This window comes from Seriola dumerili, unplaced genomic scaffold (genome assembly GCF_002260705.1).
Source record: "Seriola dumerili isolate Sdu_G_001 unplaced genomic scaffold, Sdu_1.0 BDQW01000138.1, whole genome shotgun sequence".
Classification (NCBI taxonomy): domain Eukaryota; kingdom Metazoa; phylum Chordata; class Actinopteri; order Carangiformes; family Carangidae; genus Seriola; species Seriola dumerili.
The window spans coordinates 10,702,846-10,721,233 of NW_019174393.1; the positions used below are offsets into that span (position 1 = coordinate 10,702,846).

At 41.1% G+C, this 18,388-nt stretch overlaps 1 protein-coding gene across 5 annotated transcripts; it reads left to right on the plus strand.

Annotated features, from left to right (window-relative positions):
• Positions 1-2,392: 2,392 nt before the first annotated feature.
• tfec (transcription factor EC) lies at positions 2,393-15,444 on the plus strand. Of its 5 annotated transcripts, none has more exons than XM_022749331.1 (8): positions 2,393-2,584; positions 6,854-7,108; positions 7,887-7,988; positions 10,170-10,290; positions 11,392-11,448; positions 11,580-11,655; positions 12,593-12,740; positions 14,092-15,444. In XM_022749331.1, exons 1-8 carry the CDS (start codon positions 2,528-2,530, stop codon positions 14,617-14,619), a joined length of 1,344 nt encoding a protein of 447 aa, XP_022605052.1. In that variant the 5' UTR covers positions 2,393-2,527; the 3' UTR covers positions 14,620-15,444. The 5 variants fall into 5 exon arrangements, with proteins under 5 accessions (XP_022605052.1, XP_022605051.1, XP_022605053.1 ...); XM_022749330.1 differs by lacking the exon at positions 2,393-2,584 and adding an exon at positions 6,064-6,320; XM_022749332.1 differs by lacking the exon at positions 2,393-2,584 and adding an exon at positions 6,064-6,320 and having other exon boundaries at positions 10,170-10,215.
• The last annotated feature ends 2,944 nt before the right edge of the window (positions 15,445-18,388 follow it).

Sequence of the window (18,388 nt, forward strand, 5' to 3'; positions counted from 1 at the left end):
AGTCCTTAAAATTACTAAGCCAACTACTTGCTACAAAATAAACTTAATCAATAATACACTATTAATACAAGTCTATCCCTTGTCGACATTGAATTTGTAGCCATAAAATGAAACACCAAAGAAAAAGTTGTTTGCTTTCTAAGTAGCCTACCAAAGTGCTGAGAACATTTGTATCTTCTTTTCTTTTTACTTAATTATAGTGTTTGTATTTTGTGTTCTACTGGCACAAACACAATTAGGCCAAGATCACAACTTGAGAACAGTGAGCTGATGTTTGCAAGGTCATGCATTCAAAATCTCTATTAGGCGTCACACCAAATGTGTTTTTGGTGTGAAACGTTAAATGTAAATGCAGAAAAATCATGTTTGTTTACAATCAAAACTCCATAGAGTATCTTTAAGTCATTTTCCGACAAGGTGTCTTTACTTTAAGTTTGAATTTTAATTACTTCTACACCACTGTTGAGGCAGAGCATTTTCATTAATTCAATATTTCATCAAGGTAACAAGCACACACGCACACACACACACTCTCACACACAGTTTCACATGTAATCCAGTTAAAATGGCTGTAATATTTAATTCATATGAGAATCATTAAAAGTGCAGTGGTGCCGTGTCCATTATGCATTCCTTTTCTAGCAGGATAAAACAGTCCTCAGATGTGGGAGCTGCACTTTGAAGTGTTGTCTCAGAAGCAGGCCAACTCTTACAGGAAGTCCCTGATGTTTAAAACATGCCATGTATGGGGACTAACAAAGGTGAGCACTTGTGGCTTAGCCCAAGATGAGGCAAAAATGGCCAGCCAGGAATTTAGATCTGATAGACTGCGCACACACAGCGGATATCAAATAAACAAGAAGTAGACAAATATACACATGGGTAATGGTAGAGTTGTAAGAGCACAAAATACTGTAACGTGTATGTAGCAACAGACACGTGAAGATACACACTCTCACAGAGACACAAAAGCTGAGCATGTGTCATGTTGAGCTTCAAATTCAGACACATAAATAATGCTCCTCCATCCAGCTGACCGAGACAATACAGGCTATTATTTTGTTTGGTTATAATGAGAACTCAGTTTTGCAGAGATAACTGTACATACAGTATCTGACTCCCATTCTCTACATAATGAAATAATCCACCATGAACATGTGTGGGACCAACTGCAATTTACCAGCAGAGCAGACATTAGGTTATTGTGCATTAGAGGGTCAAACTGATTCTTTAAAAACATAATCTGTACTGGCTTGATTTAACCGAATCATTGTGATTCGATTTGCCCTATTACATTCAATGTCCTCAAATTAAGTTCTAATGTGTTTATCAAAGTGATTCAAAAGATATAAAAACCCTCAGTTAGTGTTTGTAATAATCACCGAATCAGCAGTGACTATAAAACTGTGGTCTCAAACCTCAGGATACTGCAACATGCTGGATTTAACGAGAGAGTAATTAACAGAGGCCGGGTAAATGCAGCTCAGTAGATGGCAGGATGAAAGAATAACTAGCAATATTCTGTTTTAGCATTGTTAGCTGTAATGCTAACAATTTTGCAGGTGAATATGGTGCAAATAAAATAAAATAAAAAATAGTAGTATGATTTGCTTTAACAGAAATTTCTCAAATATATTTAATGTCTCGCTAACCCTAATAGTTGAACTCCACTGTCTTGTATTCAATGAGTCACTGGCTTCAGATTTAGTGGACTGTGTTATTATGTAGAGGCTGGGACTAAAGGGAGCACTTCCAATGACCCTGTTCAATTTTGCTGTGTCCAGGAATTCTCTGAGAGCCATTCTGGGAAGTCCTGCTTTGGCCTTTGTTGTGGCCTGACAGTGACTGGGACATGACAGCACATTTGTGTGAGTGTACATCTGTGTGTTTTAGCACATTTGCACACATCCACAGATTACATTTTTATGCGTTTCCCTAGTTGAAGCCCTGGCTGCGGTTTGAGGGCTAAAAAGCCTTCCAAGGGAAGTGGGTGTCATGAAGATAACCTGGGAGAATGTGCTGAGCTGGGCTGGATGTTCTGCAGGCAGGGAAGTGATCCACAAGCAGGAACTCACATTCTGTCAAGTTATTACACCGCTACACACACACACACACACACACACACACACACACACACACACACACACACACACACACACACACACACACACACACACAAACACACACACACACACAAACTTCAACCCCCCTAACTGCCGTCTGTATTTCTGCCTCTGTCAGGCCTTTCCCTGACCAAAAACACACACATGTACTGACACACAAACACACACACACACACACACACACAGGAAACGGCCGTCGAAGCTCCCCAATAAGCTGATGTGTCATGCCTTCCTTTCCGATATTTCTGCAAAAGCTCAGGAAGAGAGGCTGCAGCACCTCTCTTCTTCTTCCTCTTCTCCCCCCCCTGTCTCGGTGAGACATGCAGCCGTAGCCGTGACACTTCTTGTTCTTCTGTAAGAATTTGCAGCTCCTGTGGCAGGAGACGCTGCCACTCTGGGGAGCCATGAGTCGTTGTTGTGTGGTCAAAGTGATCACCTTGACAGAGATCCAGCTTCTACAGGTAGGGGGAGCGACTCAGCTACAAGCCAGGGAAATTGGAACAAGATCACATGTAGAGAAGCATATGTGTGTAACTGTGTGTGCATTTGTTTGTGTTTGCATGCGAGAGAGATCGTCTGCGCTTATGACCAGAATAACTGAATAGCCACCGTGGAATGCAAATTTTGTGATCGGTTTGCTATCCCAGTCTTATCTTCCCTCACATTTCACAATCTAGGGTGTGTGGTTACAGCTATCTACTGGTTAGCAGGCTCAGCAAAAATACACTAGGCATGTCTGAGAAGGCTTTTTGTTCCACTTTCATCTTTTCTCCATAGATTCAAGATGGGAAAAAGATACTTGAGCATTGCTATACTGCATTCCGTAACTGTGCCAGTATGTTGTAAAATACAGCATTTTGGAGAAATGAATCCAAATCACCCACCAGGTTTTGTCCATAATTTGTACAGTTACTTAATGTCACCATCGCCCCCTGTTTCATAAGTTGTTGGATTTTTCTGAAGTGAAAGGAGAACTTGGGCAAGACTGAAACTCAGTTATGCAAGAGCTTTTCACTCAGAAGAAACACCTGTGAATGTGTCTGTTACAATGGAATTGTGAGTGCAGCATTTCAGTGGAACCAAAGAAATACACCTTTTAACTCCGAGGTAAATCACAACACTATTAAATCCATCTTACAAGCAGAGGCTGGAGAAATCACGGTTTGGGAGAATACATAAAACTGGACTCTAAGATTAAGCATGTTGCTGGAGTCCAGGGTTGTGTTTTTATCTCTGAGAAGAGAATTTGTGATTTTAATTATAACATAATTCAGTGCATTCACTGTAACAGCAGGATATGTATGCTATTTTCTTTCAAAGATTTCTTATTAGAGAATTGCTGTGATATGCTTCATAGCTGCAGTACGCTGTTGTGTGCACTTGCATGAGTCAGATACGTTTTCTTTATAACTGCTGCTAAAACATGTGATGTGATTTCACAGGGTAGCACAGCGATTTGATTAATCTGCTTCCTTCATGTGTGGTTAAAATTGTTAGAAGTACTGAAATAATGGAAGTGAATGAGTTAAGAGATGTTTTACTGAGAAAGAAAGAGAAATTGTGTGTGTGTGTGTGTGTGTGTGTGTGTGTCGAATGAGGATGTTGTCTGGTTCTGACATCTTTATTGTGGTATTCTAAATGTCTCCAATGAAGCTAATGAAGTTAGGAAGATGCAGCTGATCTCCTGATGACAGTAAAGTTTATATGTTTTAACTGGATGCAGGAAGTATAAAGCTAAAGTGGATAAATATTACTTTTGATATACAAAAATGTTGTACATATTAGGTGTTTACAAAGGTCAAATCTAACACATTTTTTAATTTTGAATCAATGACTGTTTGGATATCAGTGAATCGGCAGTTTTAGCCTACATGGTGTGGGTTTGCATGTCAGAAATAACTGTGCAAATGTGTGTAAATGGAAAGTGAACCTGTGACCTCTTCTCTACCAGTAACCTCAAACACTGCCTCGATTGTTGTAGCAGGTGCCTGTAGCCATGTTGAGAAAGAGAAAAAGTGTCTGAAGTGTCTGAAACATCAAAAAAAAAGTCACAACAATTTACGAACTGGAGCTTCAATTTATTAGATTCTTATCTACTTCCTGTCCTATGTGTAAAGAGTACAGTCTAGACCTGCTTTATATGAAAAGTGCCCTGAGATAACTTCTGTTATGATTTGGCTCTATATAAATAAAATTGACTTGACTTGATTTGTGTATGGCGGGCATTGATAATTTTCAGCATGTCCTCTTCACACATGCACAGGCCTGCCATTGTCAAGGTTGGCCTTGGTGAGTGAAGCAACATTACCTCTCAAATCTAATCAGATTCCCTTAAGTGGATAACAAGCGTGTCTCCGGCATTTACAGTAGTGAGAAAGCCGAAGTGAAACCAGGACAATCTGCTGTCACACAAAGCAGATGTGGTGTGTAGAAGTCCTGGCATCCCTCCTGCTAACCGTAGTGGGAAAAAATGTTGATTGGCTAACAACTGGCATCTTGTTTGGTCTGGAGAAGGCAGATAAGAGCTCTCAGTCACTACTGACAAGTTGAGTATTGTGATGAGCCTGTTCTTATTTAGGTGGATGGGTGGTGAATAAGAGCAGCTAGTCTAGCTGACGGAGGGAATTCAATGCTGAGTCTAAAGCTGCCATAGCTAAAAGTCCCTATGGTTTAAGAATGTTGTAATAGTTCTCGTTTAACTCGGAAAAACTTTCATTGCTGCTACAAGTCTAAAAACATGATGAGCTTCGTACTAGCGAGTTACTTATTTAATCAATTCTTTCTGTGTAACTTCTGAGAGAAGAAATGACTCATTCTTCCTCTTCAGCATTAAAAAATTGAATCACAAGCAATAAAACGCACTGTCAATTAATTGAATTCACTACACCCCCCACACTTGATCTGGCGTGACCAGTAGCTAAAGGTGGCTAATATTAGCAAATTTTTGTATACTTTAGTTTAAATACCACTGTATAATGGGAATTACTGAGTGAGTTAGCTGACTTTAGCAGTAGCTGCTGTGGCCACTGTTCAGCAAAAGTTGCAGTCTCAAGGTTTTCATCATCTGTGATATTTCTTGATAAATGACACCTATTTTGAAAGTGTGCTCTAAATGTGACACCATGAAAAAATAAATTCTTCTTTCATATCACGTCTTCAGTGAAGTAATATAGCACAGTCTGCTGAATCTGCTGCTACACCCTCATAGTTGCTTATCTGAGTGTTCTTCTACTTCCAACTGATTAGCTGAGGTCAGTCATGGAAAAAGTATCCATTCAGAGATAAATAAAAAAAAAAAAAAAAAAAGCCCAGCGAGCACACTATTTTGTCCAGTGAATAGCATGCTTTTAAGAGGAAGTTCTGAAAAAATCTGGGTAATAGACAAAGACAAGAGGACCAACAACTGACAAGACTAACATTATAAAATCTCTGCAAACAATGCATGTATTATTATTAAGTACTCCCAAAAATACTTTACAGGCCATAAACCAATAAAGCAAGTTATAACAGAGAGCTTCTTTGTGAGCTCTAGACCAGTAAGTAAATTAGACATTTTTAGGTGAGATGTTCCTTCTGAAAATAACCCTAAATTTACAGTAATAAAGACCTCAAAATAGCTTTGTTGGAGTTATTGTTTTGGAAACTGATAATACTAAACCGTCTACATTGAAACAAGTGAATGAATGAAAAGGCTTGGTTAAAAATGGCATTAGAGAAGTTATTTAAAACCCCCAATGGGGAACAAGGGTCAATTGTGCTGCCAAAACCCTGGAGCAGGCAGAAGAGGACTTTTGGGAGCTGACCACTGATTGGTCAGTGAGACAGAAGAGGGCGGTCTCAATGAATTAGTGATAGACGCTAAAGGCAGATATCCTGCAGTGATCAAACCCTGGGTGATCTGACAGTCCAGTGTTTGAAGTGATTATCATGCTATGCAACATAAAGGCTTACCCCCAGCTTTGGGCCTAATTAGTTCACTTAGGGCCCTTATAAGACATTGGTAGGGGACTGGAGGGGACAGACACTCACTGAGAAGTCAGCAGATCAACAGGATAGTAGTAGCAGACCTGGATGCCTAAAGTTGACCTGCTGCTACACCAAAACAAACCAAACTGAAGATTATCTGCTTTTCTGAGAATGCCACACTTAACTGACTGCAGTTACTACACGATGCGGGACGCAACCAGAGCTTCAAATGTAAGAATATTGAAATTTAGAAAAAATTCTGAATAATTGGTAAAATACTTTGTTGAAAAGTTTTATCATGTTTTCTAATGTAATGTATTTTTTTAAGGCTTTTGTTACTGGTTTAGCAATCTTGACTGCTAGTGTGTGTATACGTATGTGCTACTGCATTGTATTGGTACTAAAATGACAGAATATGGTAACAATTTACTTGACAAAGGACCTTAAGAATGAGTCATAATTCCCTTAAAGAAACCTGCTACATAAGAGAAATATGACTCAGTTTAATATGAGTGTTAACTTATATTTTACAAAATATAGGGAGTGACTAATAATGAGAAACTGTGACTCTCAACTATTTCTGTGTTTTGAATGAGGTCATCTTCTCGCAAAGCCGACAGCTACCGCAAACAACCCCTGTGCATATGCTCTTAGTCAGAGCTGTTTCAGTAATGTGAGAAACAAATGCGCAATCTCCCACCTACTGAACTGATCTCTGATTCAGGACACTAACTGAAAGCATGTATGATTTGATTTTGCTGCAGGTACAAAGCCACCTGGAGAACTCCAAGTTCCACCTCCACCAGAGCCAGAATCAGCAGGTCAAGCAGTACCTGACGCTGGGCTCCAAGCTGGCCTCATCGGCTGGGCAGGGCCACGCGGTGCCGCATCCACACGCCCCTGGCCAGCCACTGGCCACCGTGCCGATCATGAGGAATGGACACATGCCCTCTGTCAGCGACAGCAGCAACCCCAACAGCCCTGTCACCCTGCTCACTATGGCCAATCACGACAGCGAGGTGAGTGACCTTATGGAAAAAGAAAGCGTCTGAATGTGAATTAAGATGCTGCTGAATTTATGGAACTGAAATTGAGAAAACTCTAAATGTGCCTGGTGGTGACTGGAAAAGAATGAAATTGCAACAAAACATTTTAACCACAGATGAACTGTGGGTCATAATTTTTGTGGATTTCGCAACATTCTTGACACTCTTTACTGTTAGGACTCCATATTCCTGTCAAAAAAATATCTTGTTTTTTTCATAGCCACTAGTAAGACTTTTGCTATAGTCCCTTTAAATTCTTTCAAATTAAGAGAGATAAATCATGGCTGACACTTTGCTGGGATGGACAGTCAACATACAGTATAATTCACAAGCACGAATGACTATGACTAAATTCCTAACTGGACTGGGTTTGAATCTCTACAATACAGAGAGTAGGTCAGACTAATCATCTAAACAAAGTGATGCCATTATTGATCTCCCTCTCTCTCTGATGTGCTCATCAATAACTTCAGACATGCAGTCTCTGATGAGAGAACCCCTTCAAAGAAGGAAACTAGTTTGATAACAGATGCATGTTTTTCCCGCTACCACTGCTAACTAATTTCAGAACTCTGCGGTGGAGAACTTGCCTGTTATTGGATTAGTCTCCCGACAGTCCCTCCCCTCCCTCGTGTCTATTTTGGTTTGAATGTTCAGATTTCAAAAGTTCAGACTTGGACAGTATTGAAAATTCTGGTACAAACATAATCAATCTGTCCATGAGTACACTGAAATTACTGTTTTCTTTTAGTTTCCAATGGATGAAGTTATTGATGACCTAATTAGTCTTGAATCCGGTTTCAATGATGGAGGCTTGGATTGCATGGAGCCTAACATCATAATGCAAAACAATGTAAGTATGAATCACACTAACTATTGCCCTAACAGCTGCACACTAACACTGTTTAGAAATGCTACAGACTATCAATGGTATGAAGGTCTTTTGTATTGATTATGGCAACATATCTCTTGCTTGTTACGCACATTGTTTTTAAGTTAGGTAAGTCAAGTTAAATTTAATTAATGACTTCTCTCTTGTTGAACTGGGACTTGAGTGACGTTCCTTCACCCACACATTTAGGTGCAGACTTGACTAGCTTGGGAAAAGGGGGACCTGTCTTAGTTTGAGGGCAGCTTAAGTCTAGAGATGAGTCAAAGTTCATTGGAGCTTAGCAACATTTCTCACATTACTCAAGAAGTTTAACAACGAAGATTAAGTTAAAAAGAAGGATGATGTGGACAGAGGTACATAATTAATGACAATATGACAATAGAAGTCGCTAAATTTAAACTGATTCTCTTACTAAAGTCCATTCTTGGGAGGACTAGAACTGGCACCACAGACAAACACTATCAGTAGGATTCATAGCCAGGAAGGAATTCAAAAACTCTGGGCAAAAATGTGGGACAAGGGGTCCATTTGGCCAGCGAACACAGCAACACCTGAAGCAAATACAGAGCGAGTTTGTGGGATGGGAACACTGGGAATCTGGCCCTAACTCCTTAAATACAGAGACAGAGTGGTAGACAAAGAATCATACACACAGATAAAGTGACACGGAGCAAAACACAACAGATACTGTGACAGAGAAGGAATGAGAGGGGGGAGGAAAAGATAAGGCGTGGGGGAGGAGGGGGTGTAGGTTTAAAATGAGGACAGAGGCGCAGCAGAGGAGTGAGGGGTGGGAGATTTTGTTGGAGAGGGTTTCTGAGCCATTGGATTGGGCTAATGCATACACTCCCCATGGGCTTGTTCAGAAATGATACCATGCTTAAATGGATCAATTCATCCTAATTAGTCATACAGTACGATGCATCACGTCGTTTCGCCGTGTCAACACATCCAGGAACACAGACAGGAGAGGGATTGAAGTGATTACAATAGGAGTAGTAGGGGAATTGTTGCAATCTTTCATTTTGATAAGCATTTTTGTCCCCTCCTCCTACTCCCTCTCCTTCCTCCCATCTTGGTGAGATAATGAGAAAAAAAAAGAAACGCACATGCAAACCGAACCAACTGCAGAAATTTGAAATGTCTGCAGTTTTCCCTCTGTTTTGTTTCCTCATCTCCTCTTTTTCTTTTTTTTTTTCTCTTGCTCTCCATTCCTTCCCATCTCTTGACTTGACAAGCCGCCTTATCACATTCACCAGTCTAGTAGTTAGATTTGACACACATGTCGTGGATAAAATTGGCTGTGCGCATCTTTGAATCCATGGTGGCTTCTGTGGCGTTTTCCCATAAATACACAAATGCGAATTAGACACACATGTGTGTCAGCACGCTATATCTTGACATCTCCCCCCGTCCGTGAAAAGGCGTCATTATCGCAGAACTGATGCATGCTTTCCCAGACGAGAAGAGACCCGTAGGAAAACAGTTTTGCCTCTGTTCAAGCAGTTGACCTAGCTAGCCTTTTCATCTCTAATGGGATGCTATTTTCAACACAGAGCACATCTCTGTGTTAGGGCCACTTTCAAGTGGGAGGGGGAGGGGGGGCGGGGGGGTGTTTTAAAATGGTGGCATTAGCAAATCAAGACACTATGTTTGGCCAAACCAAATCCAAGAGAGCAGCTAGCCTGGATTTGGGGTCAGGGTTAGATGGAGTAAGGCTGGAGGACAGCAACCCTTTACTGACCTAGCTTCAGCAAGGTTAAGACCTTGTTAAGTTGTTTTTACTCTTTGTGATGCAAGATGAGCAGGCGATCTGAACGTGACAGCAATTCAAGACAACAGCACTGGGTTTGCCTTGTCCTGCTGTGGCAGACATGTGGATACTGTAGCTCCCTGCTGGTGGGGGTCCAGAGCCAGAGGCCTGGGGGCTGACAACCATCTCTGAACTCCACTCGCCTCTTGTCATTTTTTGTAAATGCTAAACAAAGCCACACAGCAGCTAAAAACAACTATTTGTGTTGTGGCTTTTGTTAAAGTGTGAAAGGAAACAGCGTTCATGTGTGTGTGAAATGTAAATGTGTTTCCCCTGTGACTGACCCTCTCTCTTTCTTTTCTCTCCCTTTCCCCATTCTCCTCCCTCAGGTGTCCCTCAGTAGCAGCATGCTGGACGTCTATGGGGGTGAACAAGGTATGAACGCCCCTAATGGTGGAATGAGTCCCACATCTAACCCCACAAAGCTCACTGTAAAAAGGGAATACACAGGTATGAACTCATACCATAGCACTGATCAAACAACTAACCAATTAATAAGTTATCACAGGCTCACATTCCTGCACAAGTTAAAAATCACACAAAGATCTGGCTGTTAGAATAAGAGATTTCAGGAAGGAACTAAAACAGTCCTAAACATTGAAGCTTTGAGCATAAGAACAGAGTATACCTGTGTTAGCTATAAATGGCAACATATGTGCATCTGTTCCAGCTAAAATCGAGTCCAATTACATGTGTCAGGCAAACGGACAAATATGTAAGCTGATTTGTGTGTGACAAGCAGGACAGTGTTTGTCAAACACTGTCCTGCTTGTCATTGGTTCTGTTAATAGGCCGTAGAAACGTGTAGACTTTTTGTCACAGTGCAAAAACAGTGGTCCCTTTAAGACATTTCTTATTAATGTCATGCATCAAGCAAAGAAGCCTAATTGATTTAGGAAATCGAAAGGATGCCTGAAGAACCCTTCACTCTCAATGGGCAAATAAGTAAATTGCCATTTGGTTCATTTGAGTGTGGGCGGAGAGGACAATGGGCTGTTACACAGAGTTTAAATTGTCTTGATTGAATCAACAGAGACAAATTGGGAAATCCAATCTCAGGTCCCCAATTATGTAATTTGGAAGAATGTGAATACAAATATGGATGCACAGACATTTTTGTCCCTCTCCAGGACAGATTAGTGAATTTGCTAAACTGTCTTAATTATGGAGTAAGTAGTTTAAAAGTGGTTACTCTTTTTTTTCCCCACAATGAGCTTCGGACATGCTGGAGGGGATAAACTGGGCTCTTTCAGTGTCTGTATTTTTGTGTGTGTGTGTGTGTGTGTGTGTGTGTGTGTGTGTGTGTGTGTGTGTGTGTGTGTGTGTGTGTGTGTGTGTGTGTGTAAGGAGATCAAACTTGTGTCTGTGGCGTAGGCTAATGCGTGGAAACTCCATTCTAGCTGACCCCAGCGATGAACTCCCTCAAAACAACTGATTGTGTGTCTCCTGACTGGACCTTTTGTGTTGTTTTGTGTTCGTTGTCTTTCAGTTTCTAAATTAGTGTGCACTGCTAATCAATTCGTTCCCCTCTGTGATTTATTTTTTTGACAGAACACGACACAAGGGTGATGGCTAAAGAGAGACAGAAGAAAGACAACCATAATTTGAGTAAGTGTCCCCCCGCTGCCTTTCAACTCCCTCACAGTTTATGATCTAAATATGAGTTACAGCTAGCCTTTAGCGCAGCAGCTGACAACGCTCTAATCATCTCTTTCTCTTCTTTTGTTCTGCTTGCTTAGTTGAAAGAAGGCGAAGATACAACATCAACTACAGGATTAAGGAGCTGGGGACCCTCATACCAAAGTCGAATGACCCGTAAGTTGCGAAATCTGAGATGTATTCACTGAAACAATGCCCTGCTTCTCTTTACTTTATATCACTGAAACAACTGCAAGAACTTGTCTGGCAGGGAAGTGCATTAAATTCTGAGCACAAAGACACTCTAAATGTTGTTCATTGAATTCAAATGAGAACTCAAGCACATTTCAGTCATATTTCAAGGGTGCACTTGAACTTCCATTGTAGTCTGCGCTCCAAGAGCTGTACATCCTCTTGCTGGGTCCCGGCAGTTCAGCTCAAAGCATGAATGATGAGGGAGGGGTCAAATGCAAAGAAGCAGGCCACACCATTTGAATCAAAGTTTGAAGCACAATTGGAACATAGAGATGGAGTATGGCGCTGAATTGAAATCCACCGGCCATCTTTCGCAATTGAACTTTGCTTCAAATTTAAATGGAAGGTTAGCGTTGTCATTGTGCCATTAACACGGGATAAAAGAGATTATTAGCCGCTGATCAGACCAACGTCTCACTTGTGTGGAAAAGGACAATTTTACCACAGTTCCCCTTTCCTTTTTAAAAAAGCAATAATATCTGCAAAAGAATGACTTGCACTCTACAACCTTAAGTCCATTGCTCCATTTTTCCCCCTGTCTTCCTACTTAGCTCATTTTCCCTCACCTATTTTTACTCGAGGATTAATTTTACCGAACAAGGAGGTACGAGAATGGACTTTCCACATAGCTACTTAACTATTCTATTAAAATTCCTATTCAGAGGCCCCATGTAATGTCCAAGGATGAGTAATTGCCCAATGTAAATCACCATTTCCTATTCATATCATAAAAGGGGTAAAAACCTCTGTGTTAAAACTTTTCCCCATTTTTTTTTTTTTTTTTTATTGTGGAGGATATTCTGCCGACATCAGGGGGTTCTGTGTAAAAGGTTATCTTTTACATTTCTCCTTTCTGCAGAGACATGCGCTGGAACAAAGGCACCATCCTGAAGGCCTCGGTGGAGTACATAAGGTGGCTGCAGAAGGAGCAGCAGCACGCTCGGGAGCTGGAGAGCCGACAGAAGAAGCTGGAGCAAGCGAACAGGAGGCTGCTGCTGAGGATCCAGGTAATAAAATGCAGCAGTCTGTGTTCAGTGTGTTTTTGTGGTACTAAAACACATGGTTGAACCGTGAAGTCACAATAATACTGAGGGGAAAACATGAGAAATGAGAAGGTGACAAAAGCAATGTTGAAAGTGAATTAAATTAAATTACTACTTTTAAACAAGTGGTCCAAGCTATTCATAATTCTTAAAAAAATACATATATATATAAATATTTACAATCTTTACTTATTCAAAAAAAATATAAATTACACTTGTTTGACTAAGGTGTAAACAGGCAAATCAGTTAACATTATTTCACTTGTTAAAGGGAAGAAAGCTTAGACTTCATGTCTTCACATGTTGCTCTAACACAAAAGCAGCTATGAATGTACTCAGAGACAGTACACCAGTCAGCTCACTAATGTCTCACTAATGCCTTAGCATGTAAATTCACTGAGCGCCATGGCAGCATCCAATTACACTTTCATATTCATATTATTGAGTTGCTTACAAACAGACTCCAGTTTCATCATGTCAAAGATCAGATCATACAGAGGGCTCATTGACTCCATCATCCTCATGTACTTCACACTTCTGCTAGTTTCCATCTCTTTACAATCCTAAAACCTTAACTCAACTGGCAACTGTTGTTTACATGAGGCCCTTACAGCACCTTACAGCACCACCCCCCACCCTCCTCCTCTCGTTCTCTCTAATCTAATCTCGGGGAACTCAGTTCTAATTACCTGATGGATAAACACAATGACCTCAGTTCTTTCAGTTCTTTCAGTGGAAATAAAAGCAGGTCAGAAATAGATGATGAGCAGTTATAGAAGAGATGCACGGTGACACATGCATGCACAGAGGTCAGCAGATACACTGTGTGCACACTTCTGTGCACACACAGATTGTGGTTTGTCTGAGATTACCACAGTGACACAAACATCTGTTATCATCCTCAAAGATGACAGAAGTATCCAGGAAACCTTCACCCCCGCTGACGATAAAGGGACAGTTGATAAAGGTCAAAGCGGGCTCTGTGATGACACTGATAAGTGATCAGTGCTCATCGCATATTGTGTGATCTGTGAGAAGGTGTGAGTGGGAGAGGAGTGTGTGTCAACACCCAAACTTCCCAGCATAACCTCAGTATGTGGAGGAGATGTGAAAAAAGATGCAGTGTGGATATTCCCAGTGTTAGTCCACTGTAAATCTGCTCAAAGCTCAGGACATTTTGGTATTCAGACATTTTTAGCTATTTATTCTGATCATTTCTACACTAACTACAATGAGTGAGCAGGTAATTTTCTTAACAACACTTTAGAAATTGATCCAATCTTTAACTAATGGTTTCTCTTCCTTTGTTTTCCAGGAGCTTGAGATCCAGGCACGAGCACATGGCCTCCCAAACATGGCTACAGCCTTGGGGACAGTTGAACTATCCACCCACCTCCTCAAACAACAACAGCAGCAACAGCAGCAACAGCAGCAGCAGCAGCAGCAGCAGCAGCAGCAGCAGCAGCAGCAACAGCAACAGCAGTCGTCTCCCCAGGCCCAGCAGCCCCAGCAGCCCCCCCTGTACCAGGAAGACCCCAGCAGCGACTACCTCCAGAGGCTAGCTGTGGTGGCTGGGGTGCCTTCCATCCCCACTGCCAGTGGGCCACAGGATCACATCACGGGCACTGATGGCTGCACCACATTCTCTGACCCGCTGTCCCACTTCACAGACTTCTTCAGCGCTACGCTCAAGGAGGAGCACCGGCTGGACGAGATCCTGATGGACGACCCGCTCTCGCCGTTTGGCACCGACCCTCTCCTGTCAGCCGGCTCGCCTGGAGCTGCATCCAAGGACAGCAGCCGCAGGAGCAGCTTTAGCTCTGCCGGGGGTGACGACCTATAATGGGGCCCCTCTTCAGAACATATTCTTGTTATCTCCTCATGACAACACGGTTGTAATCCCCAGTGTTAAAGGGCACACACAGAGCCTCTAAAAGACTGAGTGACGGCTCCAGGCATACGATGATGACCACTCACAGGGTTGCAAGTAATTTAAATGACAGCTGACACACCTGACAGAGCCCCACAAAGTGCCACCCTGTATATAAAATGTGTAGTCCTTGTTCCTTCTCTAAAGCTCAGCGGAACCAAAAACATCCCAAGGATCTTCTGCTGCACCACCTGCTCTTTTTTTAATTTTTTAACTTTACTACAGACAATGAATATGTTTCTCTGCCTCCCAGACAGAGCAGAAACAGACTCAGAAGAAAAAGGGAGACACTTATCAGCCTTTATGTACATAATGTAAATGACCAAGTCTGCTGTTTGTTTGTTTGTTTTTTGGTAAACACTGTGGAAGCTGTACACTGTAACATGCAAAATAATCACTGAAAACCTGCCACAACTGTCTGTTTTTAATGAAAATACCACTCCTCTACAAAAGGATTTTCAACAGTTGCCGTCAGGATTGTGATTATGTGATGTGCCTTATTTGAACTCCCAGTTTGTCTTAAAAGAAAATCATGTAACTGATGTACTCACTGCCATGTCTAACATGTCCTGTGTCACTGTCTGTGTCTTTTTAGGTGTTTTTGTTAAATAAGTGTTTGTGTATTTATATATGTTTTAATCCATGTATTCATAAAAAAGATATATATTATCTAACATGTTACCTTTTTTATTCTTAGTAGGGGTGGAAAAATATAATAAACCCCTTTTTTTTGATATACTTGATTTTGGCTTCTTGTTGTCATCTCACAGAGGACCTCACTTACTCGAGCGTTCATACACCCTCACACAGCACTCAAAAAAATGTACTTTAACTGCAGTTCTATTCTTAAATGTTACATATATCCCCTTAAAAAAAACAGGAAAATAAAAGTTGCTAAACACTGAGGTACGCGCTAGTGGTAATCTGAGTACGAAATGATCTTTCTGGAAAACAACAGGACTAAAAAGAGTGAACAAAGCCTGAAAAGTTTTGCGGTGGAAGGTGAAGGGCCGGCTTACAAGGTGGCTGATTGGCAATGAATGGCAGAAAGGAGAAGAGAGGAGGGAAATTGGATAATAAAGACAAGTAGAGGAGGAGTAATAATTCTGATGAGCCTACTGTGAGCTGATGAGCCCTTGAGGATGAATAATGGCGAGGGATAAAGAGTTGCTATGAGAGCTGTTAGCTGAGAGCTAAGAAAGTTTCCTTTGAGGTAATCTGGATGAGGAGATGTGTCCTTTCATACTGCAGGAGGAACACGATCATAAACTGTTTGTATCGTGGATAAGGTTTGCTGAAGAAACCTTGTTTGCGACATAGTGATAAAAAAACAAACAAACTTTGACCCTTTTGTGATCACACATCTTACAAACTTACTGTTTTGTCTGGTTGTATCGTTCAGAACTCAATCATCAACATGTAGTTTTCTTATCTTGAAGTCATGCATTAATAATACAACAAACAGACGAGTATAAAAACACACACACCAATATTTCCCAAATGAATTTCTCAAAGCCTCTCTGAATTAATGTTTTAGTGTTATTAGCGTGTGTTTCTCTATAATGAAATCGAAACACTCCCTCGTGTGCATCTCCTCTTTAGCTGCAAATAAGACTGAAGCAATCAATCATTACGCGGTATAGCCACTCCAACTACAAAGTGGTGAGTGATGTTTATGGGTAATTGGCCAAAGCAGTTATGGAAGGTAAATATAGATTTTCATTATGCTAAAAAAACATGAAGAGTATCTAAGAAAGAGTCAGCATGAGTAAAATTTCAAAAGGCTCAATTTACATTTTGATTTTCAATGATTTTTTTTTTCTCCTTTCTTGTTTTACTAAACTTGAGAAAAAAAATACACAAATCCAATTAGTGTTAGTGCAGGAGTTGATGAAAGTCAAAGTCAGATGTAGAATAATACTGATGAATACCCTTTACCTTAATGAAAGTATTGACAGATTCAGAAAAAATAATACTCATACCAATTCACATAACACTCTTTTCAGGCTTCCCCAGGGGGACAAAGCATACTATCCTAAAAAGGGAAGTCAGATTAAACTTCCTAACTAATTCATTTCTTTCCATATCAAAGGCTATCATGGACAAAGTTCAAGGCCAGTTATGCACAGGCTTCAAAAGGAAATGTGGTCGGATGAGGCAACGGTGACATCAGAACAAGCGACTTTTTTATTTGGAATATCACAGTTCATCAACCCATGGTTTTGGAAACGCACAGGAACTGATGTGAAAGCGAAGTGGGATGTGTCGACAGCGGATTGAGAAAACAGCGTGGATATCTGATACGGCTATTATGTTAGAGACATCAGCTGCATATGTTAAGAGGAGAACATAAATTTGAACATGTAAAACAAATTTGGGAAAGTTTGCAATCCTACAACCGACATCTCTCACTTCCTCTGCTCTTTCGCTGATCGCCTTCACGAGAAACAGATTTCAGGTTTCTGGGTTATTACGGTATCAGCCAAAAACTGAACACCTTGTAAAATAATCTTTCCATTTCTTTTTTTTTTTGTTTTACTATTGCATGCCCAGCAAAATGGTCTCCCTGAATGAATTACCTCACTCCTTGGATAAAAGGGCTGCTGCTGTGTCAAATGTCCAACAGCAGGTGGCAGCAATGGGCTGTGTTTTGTCCTCACATTGTGCAGCGTGTTAATAAAAAGAAACCCAACACAGGCGTATGGTACAACAGAGAACATTTGTGGTGGATTATTTCAAAAGGCCTATAAACTAAAATTCCTTATAGTGGTAAACAGTGCTTTCACATATGGAATAGTGCTTTGCCAGTATATACTAAAGTCCATGGTACTCCCTATACTTCCTGGTATAAACTGACAAATCTAAAGAAGGCAAGTGATGTCGTGAACCTCACAGCGGAGTCGTTCTGTCACCAAAACAACGTTGTCAGACCTCCTGCCACCCACCAACACTGACACCACCAGTGAGCAGGAGAAGCTGTCACCTGCGCGGATGCCACAGCTGCCAGCGTGCTACAATGTACTCACCTGTCGAGCCTGCCATTGGCAACTCTTAATCACCTCCCGCTGAGGTGACTCACTTTGGAGCGCAGCAAACACACACTGGCACAGGGCCGCACACACTCAACTGGCACACAAACAAGCCTAATCAAATGTGCTTGTGTGCAAACAGAAATGCACACATATGCATACCACACACACACACACACACACACACACACACACACACTAAACTATGCACACGCACTCACAGGTGTGTATTTCATTGCACCTCATTGCCACACATACGAGAAAGCGAAAGGGAAAAAAAAAATAACCACCTAAAAGCCCTCATCAGGATCTGGACTGTGACAAGACTTGTGCACAAATTAGGTGAAATTTGAGTGGGAATAACAATATGACAGCCAGCAGTGAGGCACCAAACATCAAGTGTCATATCTATTTTCAGCCATGACTCAGAGCTGTGTGACAAACAACACCATGCTGCTTCTCAATCAGTCAGCCCGTCTACTGGAAATGTGGCAAACTAGGCCCTGGATGAGTTTTCCCTTCAGGAAAAATAAGAAATGAGCTGAGGTTAAGGTCAAAGTTAAAGGTGAAATGATAAAAATTTTAGCCAAATTTTCAGCAAATCTTTTAATGATCAGCCACTCAAAAGATTTGTATCGTCTCTCTAGTGCTCC

What these genes read in the sequence shown, in the direction of transcription:
- tfec (XM_022749330.1), top strand. Translation starts at nt 6,261, where the DNA reads ATGCCACACTTAACTGACTGCAGTTACTACACGATGCGGGACGCAACC. An exon ending in TGGCCAATCACGACAGCGAG is followed by an intron (nt 7,109 to 7,886) that starts GTGAGTGACCTT and finishes GTTTTCTTTTAG; the next exon opens with TTTCCAATGGATGAAGTTAT. An exon ending in ACATCATAATGCAAAACAAT is followed by an intron (nt 7,989 to 10,169) that starts GTAAGTATGAAT and finishes CTCCTCCCTCAG; the next exon opens with GTGTCCCTCAGTAGCAGCAT.